The sequence below is a fragment of the Typopeltis vanoorti genome, chromosome 21 (genome assembly GCF_054136105.1).
Source record: "Typopeltis vanoorti isolate ZY-2024b chromosome 21, IOZ_Tvanoo_1.0, whole genome shotgun sequence".
Taxonomy (NCBI): domain Eukaryota; kingdom Metazoa; phylum Arthropoda; class Arachnida; order Uropygi; family Thelyphonidae; genus Typopeltis; species Typopeltis vanoorti.
Genome location: NC_143569.1, coordinates 31,368,848 through 31,388,291, shown reverse-complemented (window position 1 = coordinate 31,388,291; position 19,444 = coordinate 31,368,848). Strand labels below are relative to the sequence as shown.

The following is a 19,444-nucleotide window of genomic DNA, read 5'->3' as shown; positions in this document are numbered from 1 at the left end:
GGTGCCTTAGTAATGAGGAAAATGCATAACTTTTGCAATCGTTTACCATGGAGGTACAGCATCCATAAGCTTCCGGTTTCATTATATAGGAATAGTAAAATCCGATTGTAGTAATGAGTAAAGAAGAAGGATTCGATCCATGAACAGTGAAAAAATAAAACGTTTGAATAAACCTGCAGATATTTTAAATAAACATTGACAAAGTAAAATAAGAATCGATAAAGAAAGATAAGCAGATACCATAAAACATAAACCTGAATATCTTGGGGAGCATTATATAATCCTGGACTTTTGCCTAAAATTAATAATAGAGAAAAGAAGAGAATACAATTTAGAAACACATATTGCATTTATCGATTTCGAAAAAGCATTTGACAAAGTTAAAAAACATATTATTTAACATATTAAAAGAAAGACAAATACTAAATAATATCCTAAAAGCTATCATAAGTATATATGAAAATAATCAATTACAAATAAGATTAAATCACGAGCATATACGAGAGAGATGAACCAAGAGGTCCGACAGGGATGTCCCCTCTCAGCAACTCTTTTTAATATTTACTTAAATTAAATAATAATAAAATGGAATAAAAATTTCCAGCAAGGAATTCAACTTTCTCCTAAAGTGAACTTAAACACTCTCCTTTTTGCCGACGACCAAATAATAATTACAAATTCTGAAGATAACTTACAGAAACCTATTTTATATCTAAATGAGATAGCCAAAGATTATGGTATGATAATATCAACAGAAAACTAAAAAACTATGGCCTTTAAAGGACACGATCCAGCAAGAACTAAAATAGTAATAGATAACAAGATCTTAGAACAGGTGAATTCATTTAACTACCTAGGATGTATAATCACATATGAAAATGAAAAAGATATAAACGTAAAAATTACAAACTATTTAAAAATAAAAGATGTAATTAACTCTATATTTAAACCAAACCTAGTTCAAAAACAAACCAGACTAAAAGTATACAATACATTAGCCCTACTAGTCTTAATGAATGGAAGAGAAATCTGGACAATAAAACAAAACAAACAAAGATTAATAACAGCGGAAATGAAGTTTATGAGAAAAACTGAAAAGTATACCCTATTTGATCACAAAAGAAACGAAGAAATTATGAAAGAATTAAATCAAGAGCCAGTAATAGAAAAAAATTAAAAAATATAAACATAAATGGATGGAACACGTTCAAAGAATGAAAACAGAAAGATTACCAAAACAAGCCATAAAGTACAAGCCATTAGGAAAAAGAAAACCAGGACGTCCTCTTAAACGATTCAACGATGACTTCTAAGGCCGTAACAGGTCATGCTAGGCCTAAATCCTTGATACGCATGATGACGATGACGATGACGACGACGACGATGATGATGATGATGATGATGATGATGCATTATTTAATCTAAGAATTCAAGCTGAAAATAAAAAGCGTTAGAAGATGCTGCTATATCTAGCGCCTCCGTAGCGCAATTGGAAGAACGACAGTACGTTACGCCATTCAATTGGAAAAGGCCTAAGTTCTAATCTCATCATGACGGGAGGAATCTTTATATGGACTTTTGAAAAAGTCCATATAAAGTAACCTCCGTATATGGACTTTTGAAAAAGTCCATATACGGAGGTTACCTCATACGGAGGTAACAGTTATTTTTCTCCCGGAAACTCGGGTTTTTCATCCCGCATACAGACAAATCGGAACTTCAGAACACATGTAATTTACAGACAAAAAATACTAGCTGTGGTGGTGGTCAGTGGATTGCGCTGATGTAGATGATTGGTAGTAAAGGATCAGTGCAGTGGTGGAGACGGAGAGTTGAACAATAGGTGTCTTCCCGCGATGAGTCTTCAGACTCCTTGGAGGCGTCACGAATAATAATAATAATCTTCTAAACTAAACTTTTTTTCTAAAGAGAGAGAATACTTACATTATTTACACCTTTAAAATCTTAGCATGATACTAGTGAATGAATGGTCACAAACTAATGTGTACATATACTTTCATACTCTGTGAATTCAGTGTTCTGAAGGATATCTGCTATGATACAAACAAGAGGCGATGGCATTCATTAATCTGTAATTTTTGTTAGGATTTTGAATAAATACATGATTACTGAAATCCAACATATTTTAATATCCTTAGTTCTTAAGACACCACGGTTATGTCTCTTGTTCAATATGTACAATATGTATGCGTGTCTCATGCTCAACACTGAATGAACCTTTCATTTTGGTGAATTTCTTTCCTTTGTGTTCTCTGTCCTCATCATATATTTTCTTCCTCAGTCTTAAGTAAAATGCTGGTTATATTCCACTAATTCGAACCCTACCCAAGGGCCTATGAGTTGTGGAAATACTTTCTGAAAATGAAAGCTGTGCCGAACAAAGCGGCCTTTTGCAGCTGCCCGATTTTTAATCCATCTAACTCGAGTGCTTGTAGATGTTTTTTCAATGTTTTAGAGATGGCGCCTAAAGCACCTTATATTATGGGAACAACTTTCGTTTTCTTTTGCCAGATTCGTTAAACTTCGACTTGCAAATCGCGATACTTTGTAATTTTTTCAGTTTCTTTGTCGTCAATCCGACTATCTCCTGGTACTATATTTTGATAAACTGAACACCCTTGTTTTCACTTTTTTCAACCACTGTGATATCGGGTGTATTACATTCCAAGCTTTTGTTTGGAATGTAATACACCCGATGATAATAACCACTGTGATATCGGGTGTATTACATTCCTGGATTTTGAAATCCCAGAGTATTTTAGCTTTTTTATTCTCAATAGCTTTCTGGTGAACTTTATGTTTCCAATAGTATTCAGATACTTCAAATCCGTACTTTTTACATAAATGCCAGTGAATTATCTTAGCTACGTTATCATGGTGTTTACGGTACTCAATTTAGGCGAATTTGCTGCACTCACTTATAATGTGGTATACCGTTTCTTCCTTTTCTTTGCACAATTTACATTTAATGTCTATATATATATATATATATATATATATATATATATATATATATATATATATATATATATATATATATATATATATATATATATATATATATATATATATATGTGTGTGTGTGTGTGTGTTGAAAATATAGAAATAATCGAATCTGTCAGAGAAGGAACAAGAACTCGCCACAAAAATGATCCAGCTAATGAACAACAACGTGGAACGAGTTAGACTTCCAGTATTGAGGAAAGTTCCTCAACAAAAGTTGAAGGAACTTCTACACGAAGCCAATAAAGCTGAAATGACTATTCCTACTGGAACTATCGGAAAAACGATTCAACTTATGTACGCAATAGCAACGTAGTAACATCTGAATTAGGCCATAAGATTAGTAAACCCAAAAGCAGTTCAACCAAATGCTGAAAAACCCGAAAACCCGAAATAACCCCACAAAGAAGTATAATTTTGGAACACGACCAATTGATAAAGTACTAGAGGAACTGAAGCAAAAAATAGTTGCAGCAGTTGCAGCTAAAATAAGAAGATACAGTGCAAGCAATGAACAGTACAAGGAAAATTCGATGTTTCGCGCGAATCAGCACCAATTTTATAAGAAAATTGATAGCTGCAGGAATGATAATTTTAAAGAAAACATAAATATAAATACTACAAAGAAAATACACTTAAATTTTGGCAAAACCTATGGGACAACCCTAAGAGGCACAATAACAAGGCAAAGTGGATTGAACAAATCACGAAAGAATTTCAAGAACAAAAATGGACCAACTGAAAATAACAATTGAAATGGTCCAAAAACAAGCTAAGTGTTGACCAATAAACAAATTGGTCAACACTCGGGAAGGATGAATTGTACTGGTTAAACTATCTGACAGGCGTACACGAAAGACTTGCTAAACGAATGTTTTAGAAGGACAAAGCAAAGAAAAGTGGTTCACAGCAAGCAAAATGTTTTTGATCATAAAGGATAAAGAAAAAAGTCCATAGCCAGAAAACTTCAGACCAATAACCTGCCTGCCAACAACTTTCAAGCTACTCACAGGCATATTAGCTGACGAAATATACAGCTACCTTAAATCAAATTCTTTTTTTTCCAATTGAACAAAAAGGTAGCAGCAAAAATTCGAGAGGCACATAAGACCAATTGCTGATTGACAAAATGATTTTGAAAAATTGCAAACGTAGAAAAACCAGCTTTCATATTGCTTGGATAGATTATAAAAAAGCGTTTGATTGTAAACCAGTATGAAAAATTGGAAAATAATTTTGGTTTTGAATAGTAAACATATAAAGGAGTATTTTTCAAAGAGACTCATTATCACCTTTATGGTTTATTTTGTCATTGATCCCCTTAACTAGGATTTTAAATAAAGCTGCTAATGGTTAGCAAACTGCGCAAAAAAGTGCAAAGATATCTAACCTTTTCTACATGGACGATCTGAAGCTGTGCGCAAAATCAGGAAATGAACTTGAATCATTGCTTAATACTGTCCACATATTTAGTCAAGATATATCAATGGATTTTGGCTTAGAAAATGCGCAATTACTGAAATAACAAGAGGAAAGTTTAAAAACCTGAATGAAATCGAGCTACTCAATGGCGAAAAAATCAAGGCAACAAAATTCTAAAATAGTTATATTTGGGAATTTTAGAAGCATCAGAAAGTTTGCACAATAAGTTCAGAGAAAAAACTACAGCAGAACACATGGCTGCTAAAAACGTCTTAAGTCAATGCTGAACGGTGAAAATTTGATAAATGCAATTAACACCTGAGCCATTCAGCAGGCATTGTTGAATGGACCCAGCTAGAGGTGGAAAATTTAGACCACAAAACTCGAACACTAATGATAATGCATCATGTCCTCAATCCTCGCAGTGACATTGACTCTACTTTTCTCGTAAAAAAGGAGGCGAAAGATTATTACAAGTAAAGCAAGTTGTTGCAAAAAAAAAACGAAATCTGGATGATTACCTGCAGCAAACAACGGAAAATTTTCTAAATGAGGTAAGGAAAGAGGGTTTTCTTAAACCCATGGAGACAAAATTGGAGTACAAGACCAACCAAGTAAAAGTGATAACTGAAAGATGGAAAAATAAGGCATGGCATGGGAATGCCTTCACTGCATAGAGGACAGCGCTGACAGCAAGTTGACCTGGTAATGATTGAGAAATGGAGCCCCAATGAAAGAAACAGAGTCGGTAATTTTTGCAGCACAAGAACAGGGCATTAAAAACAATGTTATGAAGGCAAAAATACAAAATCTTCAAGAAGACAGTAAATGCAGATTGTGTAAAGAGAAGGAAGAAACGATAGACCACATTATAAGTGAGTGCAGCACAATCGCACAAATTGAGTACCGTAAAAGGCACGACAATGTAGCTAAGATAATTCACTGGCGTTTATTCAAAAAGTACTGGTTTAAAGTTATCTAAAGACTATTGGAAACATAAAGTTGACCAAAAAGTGATTGAGAATGAAAAAGCTAAAATACTCTGGGATTTATTTCAAAATCCAGACTGACAAAAGCTTTGAATGTAACACGCCCGATTTTAGAATTCATATGAGCAATTATAGAAAGAAAGAGAAATTAGTTAAAAGATCTGATCTGAAAAAAATAAAATAAAAGGAACGGACAGTTTAACAGAAGCTCAAAAGGCTGCAACATTAGGAAACATTGGAAAACTCTATGAGATAACAAAGAAAATATGCACTGAAGAATATAAGCAAGTTAATGCTATAAGCGATAAAAATGCTTTGCTCCTAACTGAAGTAGATGAGATTGTTAGAAGATGAAAACAACACTTTCATGAGATTTAAAATGTAGAAAATAAATTTAAATATTACACTAATACCAATATTCAAATCAAAAATGAAGTAATGAATGTAATATAGAACACTAAAAGTGGAAAGACATGTGCCAATGTTAATATAGCAATAGAAATAATTGACCACTAAAGAAGCTGATGATGATAAATTGCAATTGATCGTTAACCATGTGCAAGAGACTGAAAAGATACTCAAGCAGTGGTAACTATAGCTCCAAAGAAAAACCTCATTAGATATGAAAATTGGAGGGAAATTAATCTATTATCAGCAAAACCATTCTGTAAAATTTTAATAAAGAGGATTAACAATGGAATAGAAAATATATTAAGGCACGAAGAAGTTTGGTTTTAGAATAGGTGGTATTACAGTGCATTGCAGTTTATACCTTAAAGAACATCGTTATAGAATGAATAGAACTTAGAAGTTCATTATACCTAAATTATAGAGATTTTGCCACATCATTTGATAGTATTCATAGAAAAACATTATGGTTAAGTATTAAAAACTATGGAATTCCTAACAAATCTGTGAGAATAATCAAAGAAATGTATAAAGCAAATAAAACCTGTTATTTCAGCATGATAACTGTTTTTTTTTTGAGATGAAGACTGGGGCTAGACAGGGTTGTGTAATGTCTAGTTCACTGTTTAGCATAGTCGTTGATTGGATTATGAGAAAAGTTATTGGTGCAAGAAGAGGATTTAAATGGAATTGTATGTCACAGTTGGAAAAATCTAGATTATGCAGATGACATATTATTGATATCATCAAAATACACTGATATACAAGCAAAATTGGAAACATTAAATAAAATATCAGAAAAGGTTGGGGTTAAAATCAATATAATTAAAACAAAGATTCTTAAATTGGCAAATGTCAATTTAAATGTCAAAAGAAATTAAAATCAATCAATACGCAATAGAAAGTATTAAGAATTTTACATACTTGAGAGCAAATGCAGATACTGAAGGACTAAAAAAAAAACAAATACCACTTTCAGAAAATTAAATAATATTTGGAATCACCCAATTACCATAATAAAACCAAAATAAAGATCTTGATAAGACCGCTTTATTCTATGGATCAGTGATGTGGAAACAAACCATAAAACAAGGAGTTATAAACATTTAAAAAATATGTAAATTATTAAACATAATTTCTCAACGTATAACAAACGACTTATATAAACTGACTGAGCAAAAAAGAGCATCATTAGAATAAAAAGTGCAGATGGAAATAGAGTAGGCAAATACTGAGAATTGACAACAGAGAGAAATTCTAACAGTAGTTTTGACCTAGATTAACTTAATAGAGAATTATAGAAAAGGAAAGAAGAATGGCTAGTTGTGAAAGCTGGAGAAGAGCTGAATTGGTGGCGCAGAACAGAGGTGTCTGAAAGAAGCAGATCTCAGCCTTATGTACCATGATGCACGAAAAGGATAAGTACGTTTTGAAATATTGGATTATGGTTGCTTCACATTCATAGAAGAGATGTCATAAAAATTACCTGAATTGTGATTTGATCGTAAACTAATATTACAGATATATTCGAGAAACTGTATGTTTATTAAGAACTTTGTTCTTTTACAATGTAAAAGTAATTCAGTATTGTCTCCAGGAATAAACAGAGAGTACTCTTGGTACATTTTCTTTAAAAGCATAACTATTTTATATGGATGCCGTATATGTATGACAGTAGTAGTATAAACGTAGATATAAGATATCTTATCATTGTATCTTTACATCTAATAAAACCCATACACATAAATTTTGTTTAAGAGTTTTATTTGTTAAATGGTCTGGGAGATAAAAATCAAACTCACTGTTTTAAGAAATTAAGTTTCACTAAATCTAAAAGCAATTACATTTATATTAAACTTGAGCTGAGTTATGTGTTCTATTTGCTGCATCATGAAGTTTAAAGTTATGCTCTGGGTAGGTGATTTAAAATCCAAATATTATCCTTCTCCTGGGCATCTATTTTATATATTTTTGATGCAACGTAATCTATGTAATATAAAATGCAACCTGAGTTTAAACTTTATGATAATTCTTTTTTAAAACACATAAATAAGGATATATTTGGGCTTTCTGATAAGTTAACACTCACCTTCTTTTGATCCAGAAGAAATCACCTGATTCGCTTCAAGCAGAAAAAGGAGTAAATACAGAACGGCAGATCCCATTGCACGGCACCTTTCTTCTAACATATGACGACTTCGTTATATACTCTCAGAAAATCGTCAAATACTGTAAGAATCTAACACTTTCGATACTAATCCAGTGAACTAATATACAAAAAGATGAGGACACTTAATATAAATGTTCATGCACCCAACGCTACCTTCAAATTATTACTACACAAGTAAACAAAATGGTGCAAGCAGTTCTTGGCGTCTTCTGGATAGTGGCCACAATGACGTGTAATTACCGACTGTAGCGCCACAGAAAAATATTTGAAAGAATAATCTTGTCACAGAGAAGTTCAAAACAATTATATAACTAAACTAAAAGTAAATTAAAGCATCTATACATACTCTACATATTCTAAAACTAGCGATAATATAAAGCATAAAATCTGATTATATTTCTAAAACAAAAAAATATTTTGTGTATATATAGAACAGTAATGGAGTTTAAGAATATCACAAAATATATATTCCACAATAGAAATCACGCTATGATACAAATACTTATAAATTCCAACAGATGGGGAAAAAGTAAAAATTATGCCCAGAAATAAACAATAAATGATTCGATAAGGAAAGAGAATTTAATTATTGCAATTATTATATTATGATTAACTTGACTAGATATGTGCGATTAGAATAGAAAATATTCAATTTATATTTGAGTAAAAATCAATTTGATATATTAGTAAATGTAAGATCAAAAATAATTACACCAAAAGCTTCAATTAAGATCACAATTCGTTAAGCAAAGCAGTGACACAAAGTTCGGATAATGCATTTTATCTGAAACAAATATTTGAAAAATAATTTCATTTCATCATTTTGAAATGAAAATTATATACATTATTAAATTACCAAATGCATATAATAGTATACAAAAATATAATTACATTTTGTACAGAATAACTCACCAATCACTCTAACCACAGCAATTTTGATCAAATGCTCTCCAACCCCGTTAGATGCTTCACAGAGATAAGATCCTTCATCCTCTTTTGCGGAGGAAGTAATGATAAGCGAATTGTTGGAAGTTAATGTTATTCTTTGTTGGTGAAAAAAATTAATGTTTTCCTCCTTCTCACCTTGAGAAATAATGCATAAAACATTATCAATAAATATTTCACAAAGAACATTAATTCATTAAATACTGTCTAATCCTACAATGAAAAAAAAAGCATATTAATTACCTAATATTTTTTTCCACGTGATCGTAGGGGAAGGCTTCCCATGTGCCTGACAAGAAATTGACACTGTCTCACCAATAAAGACATCTTTATCAGATGGAACAATAACCCACGAAGGAGGAACTAAAAAATAAGATTTAATTTTATGTACATATGTTTTTCAAACAAATCATCAAGATAAGTAATTAACAAGAGTATTCTTAAAATTTTATTGGTTTATAAAAATTTAAGAATACTTTTGTTGATTACTATCCTACTTTTATTATTACTAATTGCTAATTAGTTTTAAACTGAATTTATAAATCTATAATAATCATTCGAATATTCATTTTTTCCGATTGACCCATTTAACGAATGGGTTAGTTTTATTTGGTTTGAGCTAAATATTTTGTTGTTATAAAATATTTATTCAGCATAAATATTTAATATTTTCACTGGAATTTTAAAATTCTCATCGAAATGGTAGTAGATATGAAGAAATGCTTACATTTAATACTTTATGGAACAAATTGTCAGGGATATACGAATATCAATGCACGTTAACTTCGTCCTTCTGACATACACAAAATCGAATAGGAAGAGCTTTAGGAAATACTAGTAAATATCATTATGATATTAAATCATATCTAATACATATACTTTCTATCTATATACTCACTCGATAAGTTTTAGTTAACCAATGAGAAGGATGTTTATGCCTTTAAGCATGAAATTAGCATTAAAAACAAAATCTTTATTCCTTTGACGTATACTCACCAAGTATATTTAGAGGAACTGTATAGCTATCCGATCCTCCAGAGGTTCCAACCACACATGTATAATTCCCTGTGTCATCTTCTGATAAGGGATCAATAATGATAGTAGACACTCCAGAATAGGAGTGAACTTTGACATGACCATTAATCGAAATTTCTTTACCATCTTTTAGCCACCGAAATTCTAAACCATCTCCAGATGATGTTGTAGAGCATATAGTTGATACTCTTTCTCCTACTGTTGCCGTGTTTGCAAAAGAAAACGGCCTTATTTTGAGAGTATCTAAACGGATGAAATGAAGAAATAAAAATATGTAAGAATTTGGTCATCGTTCTTTCATTTTTATTTATACAGTTTCACAGATAAACCTCATCAGATAAATAATATTGAAATAAATGCTTACTTAAGGGGAACCAGTTCTGTAAAAAGCAGAATTAATTTTTCTTTCTTCTAAAAATCACGAATACAGCTATTGTGAACTGTTAGTTAGTTTAATGGCAGTAATAATGATTTTCGCGAATTCTGTATGTAGTTTACTACTGTTCATCCTAAAAATTCTGCTATAAAGTTAAAACTCGATTTTGTTATTTTTTTTTAAAAACTCATTCCCAAATCATTGGAAGCTTAAGGTCATTGGCGAATTAAAAACCGCTGAGACTTCTAATCACTGGAAATTTAGGGTTTCCTCTTAGTTTACAATGGTTTAAAACGTTTTTCAGTATATTATTCTGAGAAACTTTTAGAAAATAAATGAAGCATAGTAGCAATATTTCTTCATGAAAGTTACATTGCATTACAGATACACTGCAGAATATTCCTACAGTTATTTATGCAAAATCAAAATATATAAAAAACTTCTGAAATAAAATGTGCAATAATATTACTTAATCCAACTTTATGATGAATGCCAACTCTCTCCATGATCAATTTCCGTATATGTCACTGCTGTGTTATAAATTTTGTAACTTCTCGTGTGTGAGAATAATATAAAAATATTGATCCGAAGAAATTCATATGAAAGGTTAATCGAAATATTGGTAACTGATGGATCGCATAAAGAAACGTTATTGACAAGAAATCTAGAAAACAATTGCCAATAGAACAGCAATTAGAGCTCGGACAAATTTTTAATATTTATTTATTAACAATTAGCACCACTATACTTTTATGCCTTTCACACGGCCTTAAGGAAGCTCTGATCACTTCCAGCTTAGTATTAGATCAGTAAACGAGACAATTCTTGCATATACTGTATACATGAAATAAAACACGTTTACAATCGTTTATATTCATTTACTAGATTTAAAAATATATTAAACTTGTAAAAGTTTAAAAATGCAAACTCATAAAACTCATATATGTTATATTTAAAAATAGCAAAAATATTAATTAAATGCTTACTCACCACTGACTGATAGAAAATGCAGAAGCATCACTAATCGGGAAAACATAGCCTCAACAGATTCTTCAGCCTTGAACAATCAGACCGTAAGCGATTACTCTTGAAATAAATGAACTACTCTGTCTCCTTTTGAAAACTTTCTCTGAAGATAAGGATTAAAAGTCTACCGTACACAATTAGTAGTTATATTATATTAATACACATCAATTATATTCATATTTTGGATAGAAAATCGTAACCTCTCATGGCGACTGTAAAGAACGCCACCCATAACTTATGCGCTGCAACGCCCTCTGTGAGAAAATAGTGAAATGTGCATTTAACAAATACAATCAATCAAAAAATACAAATACATATCAAAATAAATCAACATCAATAAATGAACTAAACCTTTTAGATTAACACAAAGAAAACTTAGAAAAATTATGTATTACTATTAATAGGTATAAAGTTTTCTAATAAAGAACTAGCATGCTGCAATTCATATTTTTATGCTGAATATATGATCGAATACTAATAGCATAATATTTCATTGGATTAAAATAAACAAGAATAAAGGTTTACATAAAACTAATATCAGAAATAGAGTTAATATCATTCTAATTATAAATCAATCGCTGGCATTTCATTTCAAATAAATACACTAGATAGTTCTTAAATTTAAAAGAAAGTGAGTTTCACATTAAAGGGTGCTGATTATATTATGGAATTTAATTAAAGATTTAAAATTTCTGAGGAAGAATCAGCTTATTCTTCAATATCAACGAAATTCAGCACAAGCAAGACTCATAAAATTTTGAGTCTTATGCTGACTCATAAAATTATGAATCTTGCGCTGTGTTCAATTCTTCTATGGGTGGTCATAAAATTATATGACCCATAGAAGAATTTAAATTTAAAAATATTTTACGGAATTATTAACTTTTAATGGTGTCTTTATACCAATTTGGGTTTAATCACAGAATTTATAACAGCTGTTATGCTTAGAAATTTTGTGATTTTCACATGTGGGAGGATGGAAAGGCTTTTTCATATTTCCCTTATTTCCGAGGGACGACAGTATTGGGCGAAACAGTCTCTCGCTATAAAAAAAATTTATTCACTTATTAATTTTCTAGAACTTCATTATGGTCATGAAAGAAATATCAGTTATGCAACGTTGTTTCTGATTTAAGATTACCCACAATTTTTCATTCTTTCAGAGCTCTCCTTCATTTAAGAGGATATTCTTCTCAGGGTTTTTATTATTTTATTAATATATTCACTTTTATGGAAATGGAAGTATTTATTTATTGGTTTTCGTTTAATGTTCATATTTGTTTTGTTTCTATACAAAAATGACAAGCTATATAGAACTCCCCATTAGGCAGAAAGCTTATTATAAATATTTATACTCCACCAAATGTTTTTTGATATCAGTAAATGCGATGTGTTTCTAGACTATACGTTTTTTCTTTTTTTTTTCTATTAATAATTTTAGACAGAAACCTTGATATACACAACTGCTTATTCTGAAAGCACCATTCTGTGCTTCCAGAATAAATTCTGGAGATTTTGTAAATTTTTATTTTATATTCTGCTATATATTTTGAAACGAATATACAATGTATATATCCATATAATTTTAAAGTCTTTTTTATATTACTTTTGTAATAAAAATTTAGAAATTCCTTTGGTTGTTTTTAGCTCACTGCTTATATTTACGTTTTCTAAAATATATTTTTCATTCGTTTGGTAGCTCTTTTGTTGAATGAACGTTATTTTAAATTAATATCTTTATAAATCTTAATTCTGTATTTATATATAATTACGAGTTTGTTATCTTCATATATTAAAGTTTTAATTAATATTTAATTAATTTTTAATTCTTCTGTTCAAGATATGTTTTTGTAATTATTATGGGTCCATAATTCTGAATAAAAATTTAGAAATTTCTTTGGTTGTTTTTAACAGTCATGCTAAAAACAACCAAATAAAGTAAATAAAGTAAATATAATCATACACTGTTTATATTTACTTTTTGTAAAATATCTGTACCGAGATGCTTCAAAGTTGTATATGCCTCTAGTCTTATTTTATGGTTCCATGAAAATTCATCGAAAGGCAATTCATCGAATGAACAATACATCGAACAATAATTTGTCGAAAATGCAATTCATCGAAAAAATAATTCACCGAAAAATTTTAATTTTCGATAATGTTATGAATGTTTGTTCCATTTAGAACAAAAACTGAACCATGCAGAAGCTTCTTGTACTCGCAACTTCTGCTAATTCCGCTAAGTCAGAGAGTTATTGTAACACGTAATTTGGACACGTTATTTCTTTGTTGCCCCGAATATAGCTGAACTGAAAATGGTTCGATGTTTTCTTGTAAAAGTTTCAAATAGCGAATCTGAGTAAAATTCATCCCATAATAATTGCTGTATTGAAGTCGCATATTATTACTAGCAACAGTAATAATAATGGAGCCTAGTTCAGTCGGTATTAACGAAGCCGTTTAGTTAGAAAGACCTGGGTAGTTGGAATCCCTTTTATGACGCGCATAATTTTTATCAGTCCAGTTCAGCTAAAGGTAAGTTAGCAGGTATAATACGGAGATGGCTGGGCTTTTCCTCCCGGAAACAGACAAATCAGTCACATGAACAGACATGAAATAGTTATCGGACAAAAAAGACTGTAAGAAACTATATTGTTCTATAATTTTTTCCTATTCAAGTAGCATTGCTATCTCCCTATGCACGGTTCGATTTTTGTTCTAAATGGATCAATTTTTTCATAACATTTTCAAACATTTAAAATTTTCGGTGAATTGTTGTTTCGATGAATTGCATTTTCGACGATTTGTCGTTCTATAAATTGTTCATTCGATGAGTTGCCTTTTCAATGAACTCTCCGGATACCTTATTTTATATATATATATATATATATATATATATATATATATATATATTAATTTTTTACTGCTTAACCATTTGTGGTATGTTTCTTTTTTATTATTCATCATCCCATATTTTTAATTTTTTTTTACAATTAATATATATAAAATAAGATATATATAAAATAAAATTTAATTTTTTTTTACAATAAATGTTTAGTTCTTCCTAGATTTTGATTTGTTGCTGCTGTGTTTTAGTAGCGTTTTTATATTATACCACTCAGTTTCTCTTCTTCACTTTTTTTCTATTTTATCTAAGCATTGGATAAAGCTTTGCTCATATAGCAACTTTTTATTTGTATCATTCAGTAATCTGGTTTTATAATGGGATGTTTCATACTTTTTTGCTTCTTCATCAATCGCATTCATTTAGGTAGTAATCCTAATTATATCCTCCTAAGGGAGAGACTAATGCTATTTTCATATCCTCTCTTTACCCTAACATCTAAAGAAGTTGATTTTTTTTCGTTAAAAATAAAGTAGTCCACAATTGATTTCTAACCTCTTGCTAATCAAATATTTATATATATCTTCGTTTATAGAAGGAACGCATTACTTTTCTATTATTATATACTCAAAATCTACTCATTTACTACCATTTTTGTTCATAATATTTTCTGCACAGATTCCACTATTATACTTAATTTTTTGTTTTTCCAGTTCTTGGATTTAAACTTCCCGGTTTAACATAAAATAAAACAAGAAAACCGAGCCAAACTTTTCATCTAGTACATCATCTTAGTTTTGTCATATGGATCAGAGACATAGCCAATAACAAAACAAATAATGGACATAATGAGGAAAACTGATCTCAGAATGGAATGAGAGAGCTATTCTAAACATCAGAGTGCAAGATAAGGAATGAAGATATAAAAAAAGAAACAAGAGCGTTGGATATAAAGAAAGAGATTTTAAAATTAAATTGGAGATGCACAGGATATATTACACGGATGAAAAACGACAGATGGACAAAGACAATCACCCAGTGATATTCATATGAAGGAAGGCCTGGAGAGAAGATGAAAGGGTTACCTAGTAGAGATGGATGGATGGAGAATGTTGGCATCGGAAAGCCTTCAACGGAGAAAGATAGAGACAAATGAGGAGAGGCCCGTAACCTAACATCGTTCTAAAAAGGTGATTTAGAAAAAGAAGAAGCGAAGGAATTTTACATCTCATTTATTTTTAATCTAATATGTATCATTCTTTCATTGCAATATTTGCAGCAATTTATCGGTTTGGAAATAGATTTATGAAGCTAAACCATAATGCCTCTCTGCTCTTTAATGCCTACTGACTCCATTATAGCAAAGTGCTTAGTTTCCAGGTGTCATTTAAATTTCTTCTTTGCTTCAATATAATTATTGCAATTTTAACTCCTCCTCCATTTAATATTGTATGTAATTCTATCTCTTTATAAGCTAATTCTTTTACATTTCAAGTCGCTATGTTCCTTATATTTTGTCGTTTTGCCTTTTCGTTCCAGAGTAATTTTCCGAAGTACAAGATAAGAAATGAAGATATAAAAAAGAAACAAAAGCGTTGGATATAAGGGAAGAGATTTTAAATTTAAACTGGAGATGTTAGATCGCAGGATATGTTACATCGATGAAAAGCGACAGATGGACAAAGATATTCCCAATCATCAAAATGTTCTTTAATGGCTAAAAAGTAAGATAAAATTCCCCATGTCAGGTTACTTGCCTGGCGATAGTTCATTCAGTAGTAGAATCTGCTACCTTAAGGCCTCTGGACTTGTCTTCTGCCAAATTAAAACCGCTTAAACTGGCAATGCTCGATCGCAGAGTCCCTTTTATGACAATAGCTTATATCACAAGAAGGCAGGGGTTGACAGCTGATCGAGAGAAGCATGTTTTGCGCATCTTTGATACTTTTTGACCCTGGAGTGTTCTAACATATAATATTTAGGCACTGTACTGGCTTATAATTATTATATTATTATATATTACGAACAAATATGACAGACTGCGCATGACCAGAGAGAGAGAGAGAGAGAGAGAGTGATAACTGTATAAGGCATATCAACATAATCAATCTGAATAAAAACAGACATTGTATTATAAATTGATACATCAATATGATCATTTTTAATAAAAGAAAACATTACGTTATATATTGATTTTATGAATATCTTCATGTTTATCGATATGACATAATTTAAAATTTAATTTTATAGTATAAAATAATAACATAATGTAAGTCAATATAATTTTCTAAGCCTTTTTTCGACCGGTTCCCGAGTTAGTCGATCTCTGGCACGGGCAAGCAGGTTTTTCCTCCCAGAAACTCGGGTTTTTCGTCCTGTAAACTCAAGAAAATCGACCGTAGAACCCACATTATTTCAGACATTAAATATATAGTGTTAGGGTTAGGGACCACGAGATGGCGGCACATTTGAGCCGTCTCTCTTCACTGTGTACCGCTTAATTAGTGATAGCCTTGGGCCATCTATCTCTGATTGGTACCAGTGGAGATTGAACTGCCCACTCAGTCTCCAAAAGTTAGATAGGGCTAAATGGCCTCGCCTACTCCCCGTATACGGGAATAAAAAAAAAGGCGTTAGCTGATTTTTTTTTTGTAAGTCAATATAATTTAATCATATTATATATTATATAAGACTGATTGTATTAAACGTTTTATGGTAGCTAAGTGCAGCTAAAACTTTTATATATCTCCTTACCTGAAAAATTAAAAATTAATTGTTAAATCAAAACGGTTTGCCAAAACCCAACTTTCACTATGACAAACCTTAAATAAATTCATGTGGAACATTGATCCTGAAATGAATACCTCTCAAAAGGAGAAGAAAAGTAATGAAAATTAAAAGAAAAATAAAACCACTATGGTAGTTATAGATACAACAAAATTATCTTTAAAATGCAAGTCACATCATATTTGAATTTCTTCCTTTTTATTGCATTATTTCTAGAGAGCAGATAGGCCAGCAGTAGATTCTAATTTTTGGCAAAAATTCTGTTTGAGAACGCTCGTCACAGATAGTAGAAGAAACAGTAATGAGCGAAGAAGAGACGAAATTGGTAGCTTAATGTGGTAGATGTTCTTTGCTTTAAATGTGAGTGGGATTATTATTTTAAAATAAGGAGTACGATGTAATTCAAAATCTCATTGCTAATGAGTGCCTAGTACTTTGCTGTTTTATTAACTATCAGATAACTTAAAAATATTGACAGAAATAATCAACTGGATGTTGACTATTGAATGGAATCCTAAAGTTTTTAAGTACATTTTAGAGTTCCACCTACAATGAAATTAGCGTTGCATTTCATGGTGGTTTTAGGGTTTAAAAAGAGCTTATGGACAGCTATTGTGTAGAATGATGAATAACAATCGTGTACATGCTTTTCAAATATCAGATGACGAGTATGAAATGACGGTGCTAAGAAAACGTATTTTCCATTAGTGTTGTGCCATATGCTAAATATGATGTTATAGATGAAGTTTTTTTTTGCTACTTTAGACTATGGTCCCTTGTTATAGTCTAAAATAAATGAACACCAGTATTATATTGATATTTCGGAGAGCTCATTGTTGCCTACACATCTAAGAATTTTAGTGAATCCAGTCATTTTTCAACATGATAATGCACCATGTGCTAATTATAATGAAAGTGATGTTATAGGTTGAAATTTCGGTCGTTACGTTGGACTATGGGCCCTTGTTATAGTGGAACGGTTATTCAGCTGAATAGTCTATAATTATAGCCAAAGGTTGGGGGAAAAAACGTACTGAGGTTTGAGAAACATTCATATATATATATTTTTTGTGTGTGTGTGTGTGTGTTTAAGAGTAAATGTTAACTAAAGAACGTGCAGAAATGATAATTAAATAATGGAAGCAATTAAACGACTAATTAAATATCCTTGTTATTACTCTCTTTGTGTGTTATTTGATAACTATTACCATTTATTAACACACTTCTCTGAAAATTCTTATATTTTAATTTTATAAGTACATTATTTTGCAATAAATCACTGGTACTTAAAATTATGACATAAATTCCATTAATGATTAGCAGAACAAATTTTATACTTTCATAAACAAACATCATAAATAATATCGCAATATTTTTGTTCATAATTTCAAAATTAAATTATATAATGACAAATATAAGTTGCCTGTTTCTTATTTAATATAAGGTCTAGAAAGGTAAACAATTATCTATAGAAATCAAAATGAATTTATATAGACCGAATACAATATGTCTCTTTGCAATATGTAAATAATGTTACCTTTCAAATAAGAAACAATGTTGAAATACAGTGACCGTACAGTTTTTATTTCTGTCAAAAACAACAGCAAAAAGCATATTAATAAATTATGAAATAAAAGAACGAATTAATATTTTTATATAAATATTTAAAAAGTCTCAGCAGGAATATATTCCATATTGAGAGTTCATATAGTGAATTTCCAATTTAAATGTATAATTATAATATGTATAATAATTAGAAAATTAAATATATAAAATATAATTATATAATTATTAAAAACAGTTAAGTTTTCTAATTTAGAAATCAGGAGCATATTGAAATAATTCTCCATAACCATTTCTGAATATATAAATAACAAACGTTACTGCAATTGTAATAGTTAAATAATACAGTAATTGCTAATTCATTTCAAATTTGATAATTAATTTAAATAAAACTACGAATTATAGATTTCTTACCCATGACACTAATTATGACTGATTTCTCCAACTTCTTTCCGATTCCATTAGAGGCTTCGCATTTGTAGAATCCTTCGTCTTCTTTCTCTGTTGCAGAGATAATTAACGAGCCATTAGATGACAATATTATCCTTTTGGAAGAATGAATATGTCGAAACACATTTGCAGCCTCATCACCTAGAAAATGACGTCATTTTTAATCAAAAATAGAAGAAGAAAATGGATAGTTAAAAGCTCGCGTTTGTTGAAAATAAAGAGTTTCTTTGATATGAACAACCCACCTTGAGATTTCGTCCAAGTGATATTGGGTGGTGGTTTTCCTGTTGCTTGACAATCAAGAATGAGATTCTCACCAAGAAATATGAATTTATCTGAAGGCGGATTAATCCACTCTGTTGGAACTGAATGTAATAATATACAGAAGGATTAGTCTAGTGTTA

General features: G+C 30.5%; 2 protein-coding genes across 2 annotated transcripts in view; both read right to left on the bottom strand.

The window, feature by feature from the left end:
- Positions 1 to 8,032, bottom strand: part of LOC150094707 (hemicentin-1-like) — a 108,650-nt gene extending 100,618 nt beyond the window's left edge. Inside the window, exon 1 of the mRNA XM_090411587.1 lies at positions 7,933 to 8,032. Coding sequence (XP_090267713.1) covers positions 7,933 to 8,032 — 100 coding nt within the window. The remainder of the gene's footprint in view (positions 1 to 7,932) is intronic.
- The window catches only part of LOC150094706 (cell adhesion molecule Dscam1-like), a 211,049-nt gene that overhangs the window by 170,591 nt on the left and 21,014 nt on the right, over positions 1 to 19,444 (bottom strand). The gene's annotated exons all lie outside the window — the stretch shown is intronic.